General features: G+C 42.7%; 7 protein-coding genes across 7 annotated transcripts; 3 read left to right on the top strand and 4 right to left on the bottom strand.

Moving 5' to 3' along the window:
- Positions 1-1,048: 1,048 nt before the first annotated feature.
- On the top strand, positions 1,049-3,097 carry Bfra_009258 (putative tpr repeat protein oca3 protein; the record flags this gene model as incomplete). Its single annotated transcript, XM_037339606.1, has 3 exons — positions 1,049-1,076; positions 1,132-1,755; positions 1,812-3,097. 3 exons carry the CDS (start codon positions 1,049-1,051, stop codon positions 3,095-3,097), a joined length of 1,938 nt encoding a protein of 645 aa, XP_037189656.1.
- Positions 3,098-3,643: 546 nt separating this feature from the next.
- On the bottom strand, positions 3,644-4,131 carry Bfra_009259 (putative cytochrome p450 protein; the record flags this gene model as incomplete). The annotated part of the gene is made up of 2 exons (XM_037339607.1): positions 3,644-3,991; positions 4,039-4,131. The coding sequence occupies 2 exons, from the start codon at positions 4,129-4,131 to the stop codon at positions 3,644-3,646; spliced, it is 441 nt and encodes a 146-aa protein (XP_037189657.1).
- A 45-nt stretch (positions 4,132-4,176) lies between these two features.
- Bfra_009260 (putative cytochrome p450 protein) lies at positions 4,177-5,415 on the bottom strand (the record flags this gene model as incomplete). The annotated part of the gene is made up of 4 exons (XM_037339608.1): positions 4,177-4,290; positions 4,353-4,547; positions 4,599-4,730; positions 4,783-5,415. The coding sequence occupies 4 exons, from the start codon at positions 5,413-5,415 to the stop codon at positions 4,177-4,179; spliced, it is 1,074 nt and encodes a 357-aa protein (XP_037189658.1).
- A 494-nt stretch (positions 5,416-5,909) lies between these two features.
- Positions 5,910-7,169, top strand: Bfra_009261 (putative sterigmatocystin 8-o-methyltransferase precursor protein; the record flags this gene model as incomplete). The annotated part of the gene is made up of 2 exons (XM_037339609.1): positions 5,910-6,623; positions 6,675-7,169. The coding sequence occupies 2 exons, from the start codon at positions 5,910-5,912 to the stop codon at positions 7,167-7,169; spliced, it is 1,209 nt and encodes a 402-aa protein (XP_037189659.1).
- Positions 7,170-8,467: 1,298 nt separating this feature from the next.
- Bfra_009263 (putative phenylalanine ammonia-lyase protein) lies at positions 8,468-9,113 on the bottom strand (the record flags this gene model as incomplete). The annotated part of the gene is made up of 2 exons (XM_037339610.1): positions 8,468-8,800; positions 9,015-9,113. 2 exons carry the CDS (start codon positions 9,111-9,113, stop codon positions 8,468-8,470), a joined length of 432 nt encoding a protein of 143 aa, XP_037189660.1.
- A 38-nt stretch (positions 9,114-9,151) lies between these two features.
- On the bottom strand, positions 9,152-9,444 carry Bfra_009264 (putative phenylalanine ammonia-lyase protein; the record flags this gene model as incomplete). The annotated part of the gene is made up of 2 exons (XM_037339611.1): positions 9,152-9,395; positions 9,428-9,444. The coding sequence occupies 2 exons, from the start codon at positions 9,442-9,444 to the stop codon at positions 9,152-9,154; spliced, it is 261 nt and encodes an 86-aa protein (XP_037189661.1).
- Positions 9,445-9,702: 258 nt separating this feature from the next.
- On the top strand, positions 9,703-13,100 carry Bfra_009265 (putative nrps-like enzyme protein; the record flags this gene model as incomplete). Its single annotated transcript, XM_037339612.1, has 4 exons — positions 9,703-10,017; positions 10,069-10,476; positions 10,537-10,751; positions 10,844-13,100. The coding sequence occupies 4 exons, from the start codon at positions 9,703-9,705 to the stop codon at positions 13,098-13,100; spliced, it is 3,195 nt and encodes a 1,064-aa protein (XP_037189662.1).
- Positions 13,101-14,612: the final 1,512 nt, after the last annotated feature.

Below are 14,612 nucleotides of genomic sequence, written 5' to 3' on the forward strand. Positions count from 1 at the left end.
AATGGTTCCAAGGCCCTTTAATGCTGCAAGGACCTTGAAGGGGGAAATGGGGGTCGTAGCCTGATAGGGAGTTCCCTTTGTGTCTACATGCAGTCGAAAGACTCTAAAATTCGCGCGCGGCCGTATAACTCGAATTATCGAGGTGGGAGAGTGAAAACTTCTCTGTCTGTATCTTGATATCAGAGGGTTCAAAAATCATTGTGTAATGATGCTATTTCATGTAATGTGATCTAGTGTCAGCCCTTACATCATCCTCAAATCGATGATGTTCTCGCAGGTTCCAGAAGATGTATAGTAAGTTAGTCGGTGGGTGGTACCTCTTTGTAGGTGAGGATTCTATATGGTCTAAATGCAGATGAGATTATTGTAGGTAGGCAAGCTGTGAGGTATTCTTGTCGTCTCGTCGTAGAATCGTTTGGAATTTTAGAGGGGAGAATATTTTGGGGGCGAGTAGGCTTTGTTTCGTCTTGAGATTATGTGCTTGAGATTAAGTAGGTACTCTCTGGATAAAGAAGGTAGTCATGACTCAAGGAAATTGAAGCAAGCTAGAGTCTGTTATTCGTTATCTGCGATCACAGTTGTTTTGTTCGTCGGGTTTTTCATTCGTGGGTTTTCTCTGAAAGTGAAAGAGGGCGCTTAGATTGCGTGTATTTTATTCAGTGGCTGAATTGTGTTAGCAGACTTCAATTGGTTTGCTTGTGTTCTTTGGTCGTGGTTAACATTCAAAACTAATGGACTTTAGTTTAGATATTCTAGTACAACTTTGTCACAAGTTCTTTGATCATGTTCTTCGCGATTGGTAATGGATGGTGGTGGGGGCCAGGCACTGAGGCGAGTGCTGCAGTCAGCATTTATCGGGCGTGAGGAAACGTGTACATTGCACATTGGAGTTCGAGGTGATTAATTTTTGGTGATGCAACCACTAACATTCAAGAGATTTAAAATCACCTAGTATGAGGCTCAATAACGACTATATTATTGTCGTTATACCCACTTGTTGCCGCTTGGCAGTCAGAATCAACATATTGAAAATTCCTCACTTGCAGAGATGGGTCTCGAGTTCTACATTCCAGAAAGTATGTTGGAAATCTGGAACTTCTTTGTTAGCAGAACATACTAATTCGCTCATAGAAGCCGAGAAGTGCTGGGCAGGAGATCCGTACATGCTTGAAAAGGCGGAATCATACGGGAATCAAGCCAGAGAATTTAGTGATAGTCTTTTCTCTTCATCGATGATAAATCATCCCTGGATCGATAACGATGTACCTCGCTGTGTCCCTAGACTTTGTCTTTTCGAGTTAGAAGGCAGCTCTTTGCAATCAAAAAATCAGCCACAGCACTTTCAATCCGCTCGTGACCTCCGCTCTTATTTTATGAAGTCCCGCGTCGACCAAAGCAGCTCGAAGACGCAAAAGAGGCTAATCATTTTAGAGGATATTGATCCAAGATTCGCGGAATTACTTGGAGTTGTGCTTGAAATTCCCCCCGCGTTTTTCATATCTCACCACCAAAAGTTCACTCTAAGCATAGTGGACAAAACACATGCCCAAATGAAAACTTCAAAGTGCTGGAAGGTCATAATACCAAGGTATTCCGCTGTAAATTCCTTAGGAGTGAATTATAAGGGCTTTTGTGATCTGTTTTCTGGAAACTTTATCCGCGGAAGTAAAGTTAATCATCTGGCGGGAGGCATCCTTCATTATGAGAGTATGATGTCATACTGGGGACAGCAGCTTGGTGAAAGTTCGTGGACTGGTAAGTCACATCAAACCTTGGATAACCTGAGTTGATAGTTGACGGATCATTCTTAGCGGTCCTTCTTGTTGATCCGCCAAAATTTTACCTTCTACCCGAAAAGGTTCATTTGAGAGACACTTCTCAAAACGCAATGTATCTCGTCGATACTAGACCTGAGAACCCTTCGTTTCAGCAAGTCTTATTGGATCCACCTAATTCTTACACTATCACGTCGAATCGTGGATGTATGTTTGATTTCCTCACAGCAGCACACCAGGAATCTAGTTATGAATACTCAGGGAATCATTTTTCAGCAACGATCTATGCACGCAATTTCGTACGCGCAGCGTGGGAAGCCGAGATAGCTCGAATAAGGAATAGTTCTTATAAATTGGTGGACGCCAGCCGGGAAAATGACGGGTCGATTGAGGCTATACAACTCAACGACCGTAGGATTGCTGAAGGTTATCAAATTTTAATCAGAGAAAGGATATTTTTGCGATTTTCTAGAAGAGAAGTTGCAATAATTATGCGGGCATTTCAGTGCGAACGGGAATCTTCTCATTTAAACAGCGGCGGGTGTCAGAAAGGTAAAAGCAGTAGCATAGAAGAGATTGAGCAGGAAAGTAGCATTTGGAGATTCTTGGACAAGGAGCTCGAGATTACCGAGATACAGATAAACCAGCACATGGAGGAGTACGCTCAACGCGCTGCACTAAACGAAGCGTACGCAAATAAATTGCAGACATTTGAGGCTAACAAACAAACAATGGCCGCTAATAGACAGGCGCGAAGTGCTGGTCAATTGACTAAAATCGCGACAGCTGTGGTTCCCTCGACTGTCGTGGCATCTATCTTCTCCATGGGTGGAAATTTCGCCGCAGGTGAAAAGCTCTTCTTAGTTTACTGGGCAATTTCTTTGCCAGTAACTCTTGCACTACTTATTTGGGTGTTGCATGAGGATATCTCGAAAGTTTGGTCACAATTAGCGGATCGTAGAAGATCTAAAGAACGTAAGTTCGATGACTCGGAATCTGGGACTAGCGACCGTGAACCAGACAGCACAAGATCGAAACGAAATTGGCGGAAGTTATTGAGGAGACGAAGGAAAGGTGCCACAGTCGATGAGGAAAATGTGACAGACTCACATTCACATTCGATAAGAGAATGGTCTCCTCGAACGGCTAGATCAGATCCGATTATTCCGGCCGACAACAGGTCTCTTCAAATGATAAGTCTAAATTCAATTGAATTAGAAGATGGGTTCCTTAGAACAGCAAGGACCAATTCATTTGCTGTAGGAGAAGGATCATCCATTATCCCCGAAAATCTTGAGACGAAGAAAAGAAATACCCTCTAGTGAAGGGAAGCCACGAGATTAAATTTCATTGCTTCAGGGGATGATCTTCTATTGGTTCAGTGTATCTAAGGATTTATGGTGCTTAATTCGGCGATCGGCTGGTCTACCATAGTGACTTTCGATAATCTTGTCAGACATGGAGACGGTGGAATGATTTTGCCTTACCCAGAGTAGGCTTCTGGTTTTCCTCATTTTGTTTCCCCGTTCACAATTTGCTCAATGAGTACTTAATAATATATCCCTCAGTATAGCCATTGAAACCAGAATTCAAGACTTGAGTTTACGATAATATTGCGACAATTCCTCGTCTACATTGACAGGATAATTACTCGCCCAATGTGCCCATTTAAATTTCACAAGTGACAATAGAGGACAAAATCAGCAACTGAAGACCGGCTGGTCCAGTACTCCTGTAGGAAATTTATATTCTTCGGCGTCTTAACCAGATTTGTTCATAAGTCAAACTCCCTCACTGCAACAAGAAAACACATGTAACATGGCCTCAGAAGCAATCTCAGTCGGTAATCCATACTCCAATGCAATTTCTCATTTCCGAACAACAATACGAATACCTTTGCTCCCTTTTTTAGGATACGGAACAAATCTATCAGCGGCCATCTCAACATCCGTCTTATCTGTCTGATAGAGTTCCAACCAACCCTCGTCTCCTTTATCCTTTTTACATCCAAATTTCCGCCACAGAGATGCAAACGTCAGATACAACTCTGCATATGCAAGTTGCATACCAAGAAATTGTCTCGAACCGTGAGAAAATGACATAAGATTGCGTTTTAGACTTGGATCTTCGATAAAACGATCTGGGTTGAAGACGAGAGGATTATGGAATATCTTTGGATTGAGGTATATTAAGGGAGTCGCCATACCTACATTAGTCTGTCTGGGTTGGTGAACTGTTGAATCTTTGGGATTGAATGACTTACACCGGGAGGGATCAGCCAGACTTTCTTTCCATCGTCATATTTCATGATGATTTGATCAGGTGCGTTTCTTGTTTGTCGATTGCTGGTACCCATTGCTATTTTAAGACCTTCTTTAACTAATGCACTTAGGTAGGGGAGTTATTCCATATCTTTGAGAATCGGTTCAATTGAAGGATCCGGAAGAGCTGTCTTCAACTCGTCTCGTAGTCTAACCAGAATTTTCGGATTGGACAACAGGTAGAACGTTAACGCCTAGTAGATTTTTCAGAAACTATCAGAACATTCTACATCATCTACGGCTACTTAGTACTTACGCTTAAAGTCAAGGAAGTTGTTTCCGTTCCAGCAATCAATATATTTCGAGCCTCGTCAAGAAGTCTTGAACGTTGTTTTTCGATTTCGGGAATTTTGCTAGCGGTTATTTCGTCGAACAATGTTTTAACTTCCTTTCCTTCCTGAAGAGAAGCCGCTTTGGCTCTATTTGCTTTATCTATGTTGGAAAGCAGTTCCTATAGGACTTGATAGTAATTGCATTATAATTTGATCGTATATTCACGTACCTGCTTAAATTCAACGAATTTGTTCCCCCCAGGATTCATACTTTGACGCAAGGCCTTTGGAATGGCGTTTATCATAGGGATAAACCATGAGAACTGTACCGCCAACGGACCGAAATTGTGAAAGCCATCCATCTAATCCCAGCTAGAATTCAAATTCGCAGCTCTTTGATTTTCAACAGCTTACCATATGATAAAAGGCAGCATTAAAATTGGGCGCCCCCAACCAATTTGGATTAAACCCAAACGCATATTCCGAAATAAGATCATTAGTGAAGGCTCCAAACATCGGCAAGCAATTAATCGGTTCTCCCGTCTCCTGAAATTCCCGAAGCCTCGCAAAAAGCTTCTCAATTTGCAATTTCATCCTCGGTTCAATTCTCCGAATTGACTCCTTCGAAAAAAACTTCGACATGGGGCCTCGTCTCATCCGATGTGAATCATGATCTATTGTTGCAGCGCTCGCTTTCACAAATCCAAACATCTGCATTAATCGTACGCATTTATTGCGGCGACGACCTGCTGCTGGCATTAACTCGGGGACGAATGATGGATCGTTGATTTGGAGTCCGTCGAGGGTTACCCGTACGATGGGTCCGTAATTTTCCTGCATTTCCTTGATTTTGAAGATATATCGGCCCCCGTCGAAGAAGTCATGGTAGAATTCGTACCAGAGGGTTATGGGTGCCAGTCTGGGATCGAGAAATGATGCGAGTGGATGGAGAGTGATTCGGTAGAGGTAGAGAAGGACGGTGTAGAAGAGGATTGTTGCGCAAAGACTTATCCAAAAGGAACTCATGGCGATCTGGATGATATCCATTCTCGCTAGATCGAGCAAAGAGGTATTCCGAGTTTCACGTAGATGATATTTTCGAAGCAGCAGAGACAGTGTTATTTTACTTTGCTTTCTAAGACATCAACGTATATCTACCATGGATATAACACAATAGACTAGGTTTCCTCTTTTCCGCCATGATTGCACCATCAAAATATCGCAGTGTTGTACATGCCAGATGGCCACTCTACGTGATCAGAATTAATATAGATATGTTTAAGTTTTCGAGAAACATCGGAATCCTCATTTGGTAATCTTGTTACTCTGAGTAACATGTCTCAAAGGTGTAACGCGAATCTATCAATTGTATTGCGTTATTCAGTCTGCTACGGCGTGAGCTTAAACTTCCTTAAAAAAACTTACTTAAATGCCAAAGTCATCTGATTCTTCTCGAATATATACCACCAGTAGAATAGTTTCCCCATTTCCATCGAGGTCAGTTGCAAAACATCTCAATTGACAAAGAGACAATAATCACAATGGCAGAGAAATCACTCGAATCTCTTGCTTCGTCGATAAAACAATTAGCATCCGAGGTTCAGAATGCCCGGGAAAGGGGTAATGAAGATTCAGATGCGTTCGAAAAACTTATCGATGCATTAGATGATATGCGAGCAGATCTCGTAGGTCCTATGCGATGGCCCGGAACACTTTTCGCCCCTCCAGACTTCGCAGCTCTTCAGACTGCCTTTCTTCACGATGTCTTTCAACATGTTCCGATCAATGTGAAAGACACTGTCAGCGCTTCGATACATGTCAAAGATTTATCTAAATCGGTTAAGATACCTGCAGATACCCTACTTCGTATTATGCGTCTTCTTGCTGCCAATAAAATATTTCTCGAAATAGACGAAGGTGTATTCTGTCATACTCCTTTATCAGCAGGTATGGTAGACGAAATGGTTTCTGCTCGTTTAGAGAGTTTTTTCAATGGTGTTTTCAAGGCATCCTCGAGTCTTTCGGATGCTATTGATGCGGGAAAGAGAAGTGCTTGGGAAGTTAGATTCGGAATGCCTATGTACGAATACTTCGAGAAGATCCCCAAGTCTGATAGAGAGCGTATGGCCAAGTCAATGGCGATTTCTTCAATTGCAGAGATTGAAGATCTTTCAATCATTTTTCCATGGGAGAAGTTTACCAAGATTGTGGATATCGGCGGTAGTGCCGGACACTTGGCTGTCCATTTGGCAAAGGCATGAGCTTTCATTTCCCTACTAGTAGACCCATAACTAACAACGATATAGAAATTTCCGCATATTCAAACCATCAGTCAAGATCTCTCCGAAGTAACCGCCGATCAAATGCGACGCATTGCCTCCCTATCTCCTACCGAAAAATCCGTCTATGACCGCGTCGAATTCGAATCTCACGATTACTACACCCCTCAAGCACGAACCGATGCGGATGCTTTTATCCTACGCCGCTGTCTCCATAATAATCCAGATGATGACTGTATTAGAATGATCAAAGCCGTGATACCCGGTCTTGAACATAATCCCAAAGCAAGATTACTCATTAACGAGAAATTAATGCCGGTTTGGAATAGCAGTGATACGAGATACAAGACTAAGATGTTGAGGAGAGAAGATATTGCTATGATGATTAGTGTGGGGGGAAAGGAGAGGACTCTGGAAGAGTTTGCGGGGCTGATTAGGGGTGCGGATAAGAAGTTGGAGATTTCTGAGGTTTATTATGGGAAGAATTATTTTTCTATTATTTCGGTGAGGTTGGCGAGATAGGGAGTATTAAAAAAGGAGAAGAGGTGATGGGACAGCATTTCACATATTCAGAAGTTAGAACTAAAAGTAGACCAGTATATAGACTTACGTCTATAGGTAAAGGTTGTCATCAAAATTTGAGAAGCTATTTTGAAATCTTATATATTCGGTCAGTTTCGCAAAATCTCTACCTTCCTCTTTCTTTAATTTCAAACTCATATTTGCGGGCTTTGTCCTGGGAAAATCCCTGGTGGCACTACATTTGTGTTCGTGATGTTAGTAGATCAGTGTTACCAGTAAATAGGAAGGCCAGACATTGCACCACCTAGTGTGTCTTTCATGTGTTTTCGGGTGGAAACTAGCACCTTCGCTATTATAGGTATAATAAATCTTCTAACACAAATTTGTTATGAGATAAAGCGAGTTCGAGGTCCCCTGGCTGCTACATTTGGCGCCCTTCGTTGCTTTTGACACAGCATGCGCACACACCAATAGTAAGAACATTACCAAGATTGTGAGGGTTAGTGGGCTGGTGTTGGAATTACTCGACCACAAAGGTAAATGGATCAAAGAGGGGACAAGAGGTCATGAGGATGAATCCGACTCTCATTATTTTCCTTCCTTTATTGTTCCTTATTTATCCAGTTACCTTTCAGATACTATTTCGGGCTCTCAGTGATATTGCTATTTATACTTCCTACCCATCTTCTTCAATACATAGATAATAAAACAAACAATTTATGGGTTGTGTATTTGGTGTGCATTCCTCTGCCTACAATGCACGAAGGTCAGAAATATCTCAGACACAGATGTGTACAATCGATATCACCATAGCCTTCTTGTCTTTATGCATCATTTCCGACTCGAGATAAATACTCCATTAGAGGGGTAAACAAACGGCCATCTCTAATTGCAGCATGAACTATGCTTACGTACTCTCCAACTGTTGTACCCTTTCTGCTTCTCGCATCGCTTTCGATCATGATCTCTCTCCTCAAAAATGGAACCTCTAGTGTGTCTCTCACAAAACTTTACATGTGGCCTGAAGCCATTCCAAGTAAATACGATGCATTTGGACTATCAAAGTATGATCTTCGATTCCTAATGAAGCAGTCCATTGCCTTATTTGCATTTTCTTGCGTCCAGTTTTGGAGCTTCAAGACTAGATCTTGCGAGGACAACGTCGAGAGAAAAGCAGGGCAGAATTCGAGAATCATTGGTTGAAGTGCTTTGAATACTGAATAGAAACGTATTCTAGATTCCATATTGATAGTTTCGTCAAGAAACTTCCTTGATTTTATCCATAGAACATACCAGAACTAGTCTAGCTGCACTTCTATCTCGTTGTGCGTATCCTTGTTGCTAGTAAGAAGGTTCACAATCGCAGATTTAAGGAGGGGCTCGAAAGATTGAAGAAAGAGTAGATGCAAAGCTCGTAAATCCATGGCTTGGCATAGTGCAACGAGATGTGCAGCAGCGAGTTGAGAGAGTACATCGAGAGCTGTGTGGGTATAGCGAGCTGATATCAGTGCAAGAGAATTTAGAGCCTGATTTCCCATCCCAGCAGGTTGAACATGAGATCCAGCCGAGTTAGACAAACAACCGAGCTTTGATTGAAGCGCAGTGGTTAAAATATCGAGTGGCTTCAGTAGCTATGATGATGATGGCTTGTCTGCCACAAGATTAGGTGGCTGTAGTCGTCATAGTACCATTAGCTAATTATCACTTATTTGACGCTGCACTATTATGATACAGAGGTTATCATCATAAGAAAGTACACGAAATATACAGTCTTCAGATGGTAGGAGCTCAAGTTGGAGGGAAACACTGCTGAATCTGACGGGAAATTAAACTCAAAGGGCAAACATGCACCAAACCTTGACTTAGCCTGGAATTCATAAGCTCTGTGCACTTCTTAATGAGCATTTGACCAATAGTTTGAATTCCTTGACGAGTCTTCTCCATTGCGGATGTTATCGCTCTAGCCTGAAAGTTTCCACCATTCAAATACGACCAACAAGCTCTCTTGTATCAACTAGGGAATTGTCGGTGACGGAGTTGCATTCGGTTGAAACTTGCCGGTATGCTAACTGAAGATCCTCCAAGACTGGTCCAATCCACTGTGATGCTGTGCGGATTGAATGTCTATCCTGATAAAGCAAATCGTCGTCCAACTCGCGATTACCAGATTTAGCTAGGGCCGATACTTGTACGGCACGGGCTTTCAGGGACTGTCCCGATGCCCCACTAAAAACTAGGTAGTCAATGCAAGTATGTACTTCGGTATACGGTACATAATATTGAATCTTTGAGAATGGACCAATACCTACCTAGGTAAATCAGTATCTATCAAATTCGACCTAACACCCGAAAATTACTTCTTATAGAAATTACTTCTTATAAAAATTACTTCTTATAGTTAGTTCTTATCTTCGAATCTGACAACGGCTGATATAGTTTCCGTATATATAGATAGATACCTGTGACCACGAAATGAATATATTGTTCCCCAAAATATCGAAACCACTGTGCCGCAAGATAGCATACTATCATCATGACTTCATATGCGGTCAATGAATCTGGAGCACCTTTGCCCCAAGCAAAAACTCTTCTCGTACATATTGTTGACCACATGGCTAAAACAAAGCCGCAGGCTTTATACGCCGAGTTCCCCATTTCTTCAGTGACTTATGACGAAGGTTTTCGTAAAGTCACTTATAAGGACTTTGCCAATGCTATCAACGGGATTGCATGGTGCTTGCATGATAATCTTGGGGTGGGAAGAGAACTCGAAACTCTAGCGTACATTGGTCCCAACAACTTCATCTACCCATCGCTCATCTTAGGAGCTACTAAAGCCGGCTACAAGGTAAGAAGATGTACGGTTAGACTTTCATCTATTGCTGAACATCTATCTTAGGTACTCCTTTTATCACCACGAAATAGCGTCGCCGCTCAACTTGAACTCATAAGGACTACGAAATGTAGAACTTTCATTACTGCTGGCCGATCATTGCCATCCGTGGCGGCCATTCTAGCCACTGCCGGCTCAGCACTGCAAACTTTAGAGATTCCGACGATTGAAAATCTTTTGACCACTCCCTCAAAACATTACCCATATGATAAGAGCTTCGATGATGTATGCGATGAGCCCTTGGTCGTCATGCATACTTCGGGGTCGACTGGATTTCCTAAACCCATCAGTTGGACGCATGGTTTCTGTGCAGCCTATGCAACGTCATTATCGTTGAGCCCTCCTTTAGGGTTTGAAAGTGTAGATGCAAAGTATGAGGGAAATCGAATATTCGTCATGTTTCCTCCTTTTCATGTATGCACTTCCCTTTGATGAATATTCTGATTTATCGAGCCCACTGACATGTATATGTAGGCCGCATATATTGCGCATGTACTCGTTAATGGAATATCATTCCAAAGTTCCGTAATCCTCCCATTGCAGGCTGCAATACCTTCAGCACAGTCCCTGTCCGGCGCGCTGAAGAACAACAAGATTGATGCGGCTTTTGTTGCACCCTCAATTTTGGAGGAAATGAGCAAATCACCAGAGATTTTAGATCACATTTCTGCCAATCTTGACACTGTAGTGTACTCCGGGGGGACCTACCTCTTGGTTGTGGCAATATAGTGGCATCTCATGCGAAACTTATCAATTTTTATGGAACCACTGAAGGTGCAAGCCTTCCTTTGGTTCGTTTGGTCGAGGACATTACAAGCGAAGACTGGAAATATCTTCACATACATCCCGAAGCGGGTGTAGAATTTCGTCCCTACAAAGACGCAGTATACGAACTTTTCATCGTTCGCGAAAGAAACTTGGAGAACCATCAGCCCATCTTCAAGACATTCCCTGATCTCCAAGAATATCAGACTCGTGATTTGTTTGTTGCTCACCCCTCAAAACCGAACCGCTGGAGTCATTATGGAAGATCTGATGATATTATTGTCCTCGTAAACGGAGAAAAAACATATCCTGTTCCTACCGAGCAACATATTTTATCTAGTCACCGTGAGATAAGTGGGGTGATAGTAGCCGGCTCACAACGCTTTCAAACCGCGCTTTTATTAGAAGTCACGAGTAAAGAGGAATTAACGCCTGCGCGTAAACTTAGTCTAGTAGAGACTATCTGGCCTTCGATCGAAGAAGCAAACGAAGTATGCCCAGCGCATGCACGAGTAGCCAGATCTCACATTCTTTTCGTTCCCTCGGAACGTCCTATGATTAGAACGCCCAAAGGGACCATTATGAGAGCAGCTAGTCTGGCGCAGTACGAAGGAGAGCTTGGTGCACTCTATGAAACTGCTGACCAAGCTTCAATCGAGTCCAGCACAACTTCGATTCCATTGGTGGATCCTCATAACTTCGGGAGTTTGATCTCGTATCTGAAACATACTAGCTCGACGCTTACAGGCTTGACATTTGACGACGAAGACAATTTTTTCATAAATGGTATGGATTCCTTGCAAGCTTTACTGTTCATACGAAATTTGAAGCGGGTTCTCAATCTTCCACAATTGGTCGTCAATGACATCTATTCAAACTCATCGCTCACTTCACTTGCCCGAGTTTTGCAACGTGCCTTAAAACATGAACAGAATGTGAGCCCGTCGTTACTCGCTGAGGAGACACGTGTGAAGAGTATTGAAGGTTTACTTGCGGAGTATTTCAGCTTAATCGATTGTATCTCCCCTCTAAAATACAGTCCGGTTTCATTGCCGGTAATCAAGCGTGGAAGCATCCTTCTCACAGGCTCAACAGGGGGGCTAGGTTGTTATATCTTGCAAAATCTCTTGACTACAGATAATACTGAGCATGTTTACTGCCTCAATCGATCCGCTGATAGTAGATCTTTGCAGACTGAAAGGAACAAGAGTCGAGACTTGATTACACGATTTCCTGAAGACCGCGTCACATTTCTTTCTGCTGATCTTTCAAAGCCTAAACTAGGGCTCGAGGATGAAGTCTACAATGCTCTTCTGAAAAGTGTTACGCGAATCATCCACAATTCTTGGCCAGTCAATTTTCATATGAACCTATCATCATATCATCCACATCTTCTGGGAGTTGTCAACTTGGCTAAGTTTGCTAGCGAAGCTTCGATGTTGCCCACGTTTTTGTACGTTTCATCAGTCAGTGCAGTATCTAATTTTGCCTCTGTCAGTGGCTCAATCAGCAAAATCCCAGAAAAAGTTATCTATGAAGTTGCAGCGTCGGAGTCTATGGGATATGGTGAAAGCAAATACCTTTCGGAACGAATCCTCGACTATGCTAGCAAAAGGATTCAACTCCAAGTTAATATTGCACGTGTTGGTCAGATATGTGGTCCTATCAAGGGGCCATCTTTGTGGAGCAGAAACGAATGGTTTCCCAGCTTGATGATATCTTCTTCTTTTATTGGTGCGATACCATATTCTTTGGGGTCGAATTTGGATAGGATCGATTGGATACCTGTCGATGCTCTATCTGAAATACTTCTCGAGCTTTGTGAAATACCACAGCATGGCAGAGACATTGACGGTGCAACAGTGTTTAATGTACTCAACCCATACCAGGCAAAGTGGGAAGACATTCTACCAACAGCTATCGAAGCGCTCTCTTCGTGCAATCCTTCTGGGGGAAAACCTGAGAAGTTAAGCCTCGAGAGCTGGGTTCGAAAGGTTGAAGATACAGTGAATCACCAATCTTATCACAGTACGGTAGAGAGCAATGGAAAGGAAACAGGGTTTAATCTCCTTGTGGAGTCGAATCCAGCAATCAAATTAATTCATTTTTACAGAGCGGAAGAAGAAAGAGGGAAGGGTACAGAGTGGGAGACTGGGGAAGCGCAGGTGCAAAGCGAAACGCTCCGGAAGTTAGGGAAAATAGAGAACATTTGGATGGAAAAATGGATCAAGGTGTGGATCAACAATGATTCTGCGAATGCGAACAAGAATTGAGCTTCTGGAAGGTAACTCGTAAAGTTTTCTCGTTCGGACAGAGGCGCAGATCATACTTAAAATTACAGGGATGGATCCACCTGCCAACTTAACGCTCAATATTCAGTGCTCTTAGATACCCTAAAGAGAAGAATTATTCCAAACATCATTGCAACAGGTTTGGCCGGTGGATTCCTCTGATATTCTAATTTTCTTTCATCTGCTGGTCCCACTCTATAAATGGTCACTCATTTTCCACTATTTAAAGAAACTCCCACGCGATTTGGTGTCCAGATCAAAGTGCACTTTCGTTCTCCCCCTGTGCTGTGACCCCTCTATTGTAATCCTGTAATTCCTCTCTTGTTCTGACATTATTGATTAAATGCCAATGTCGCTATTCCCAAATGTAGTATAAATAGATGCGGCTAAAGGGAGCGGCAAGATTCGAAAGCTAGGTAGGGTCTAGCCCTCCGGATCCTTTTTACCGATCTCTTGTCTAAAGTTTGTCGAATTGAGATCCTGGAAATAACATGGGAATAAGATGTGTTGTGCAAAAGTTGATAAGCGGATATAAAATTCTGGTAATTTCTCCGTAGTATCTGGCACTGTACCAACTGCAAGTCATCCAAAACGGAACACTGACGCGGTCCGATTATTAATCCGACTTATGTTTCCACATTGATCTCCTCTTAAAGCAGCGAAGGCGGGGGTATGGAGATATCCATCTATAATACGAGATACGAGACAATCATATCGTATCCTTGTCTCCACTGCATAGGTGTATGTACCAGAAAATGAGATACAGATATTTCGACAGACCTAGCTCGGATCAATGAGCAGGCACTTGGGGGATGATGTGCCGTACTAGAATATGACATCGGATTAATTCGTTGAGCCTTTACTCATATTCTAACTTGCCCACCAGAAGATTTGCTGGCGGTGTAGATCTTCAAATACTCTTCAATAGGAGGTCTTCTAATCTTCCCCGCCTCTCCTTTCGGATGATCTAGCTAATTCCCCAGGGCCAAAATTAGCTCGCTGCTTTCCAATCTACGTCTATCCCATGGCTCCACACTTCAATCTGCGGAATTAACACCTTTTCAAGGATATCCAATACATGCAACTTCAGAAACGAACAGTCAGTGAAAGGGACTGTTGGTCATGCCTCTCTGTTTTGAGTCTCATACTTTCCTTCCTTGTCTGTATTGTAACGCTGCTCACAGAAATAGGCTTTGTCGAGATCTCTAACGTACCCTCCGTTCTACGGCTAAGTACTATCTGTAATTCTTGGGGCCTGGTGCCGCTGAGGACGTCCTTCAAAAATAATTAGGCATAAAATCATGGTGCACACACAGGACGGGGATGAAGGAAACGGAATTGGGCAAGTGCCTCGTATTGCGTTGTTCTGGAACCTGCACAATATCTGCTATATAGGTCTGGTTGTTCATCTCTCACACGCAGGATATCCTTTTGTAGATACCGTCCATAAATCCAAGGGGGGATCTAGAGATATGTTCATAATCTCCTTTATTT

This window comes from Botrytis fragariae (genome assembly GCF_013461495.1).
Source record: "Botrytis fragariae strain BVB16 chromosome Unknown tig00000161, whole genome shotgun sequence".
NCBI lineage: Eukaryota > Fungi > Ascomycota > Leotiomycetes > Helotiales > Sclerotiniaceae > Botrytis > Botrytis fragariae.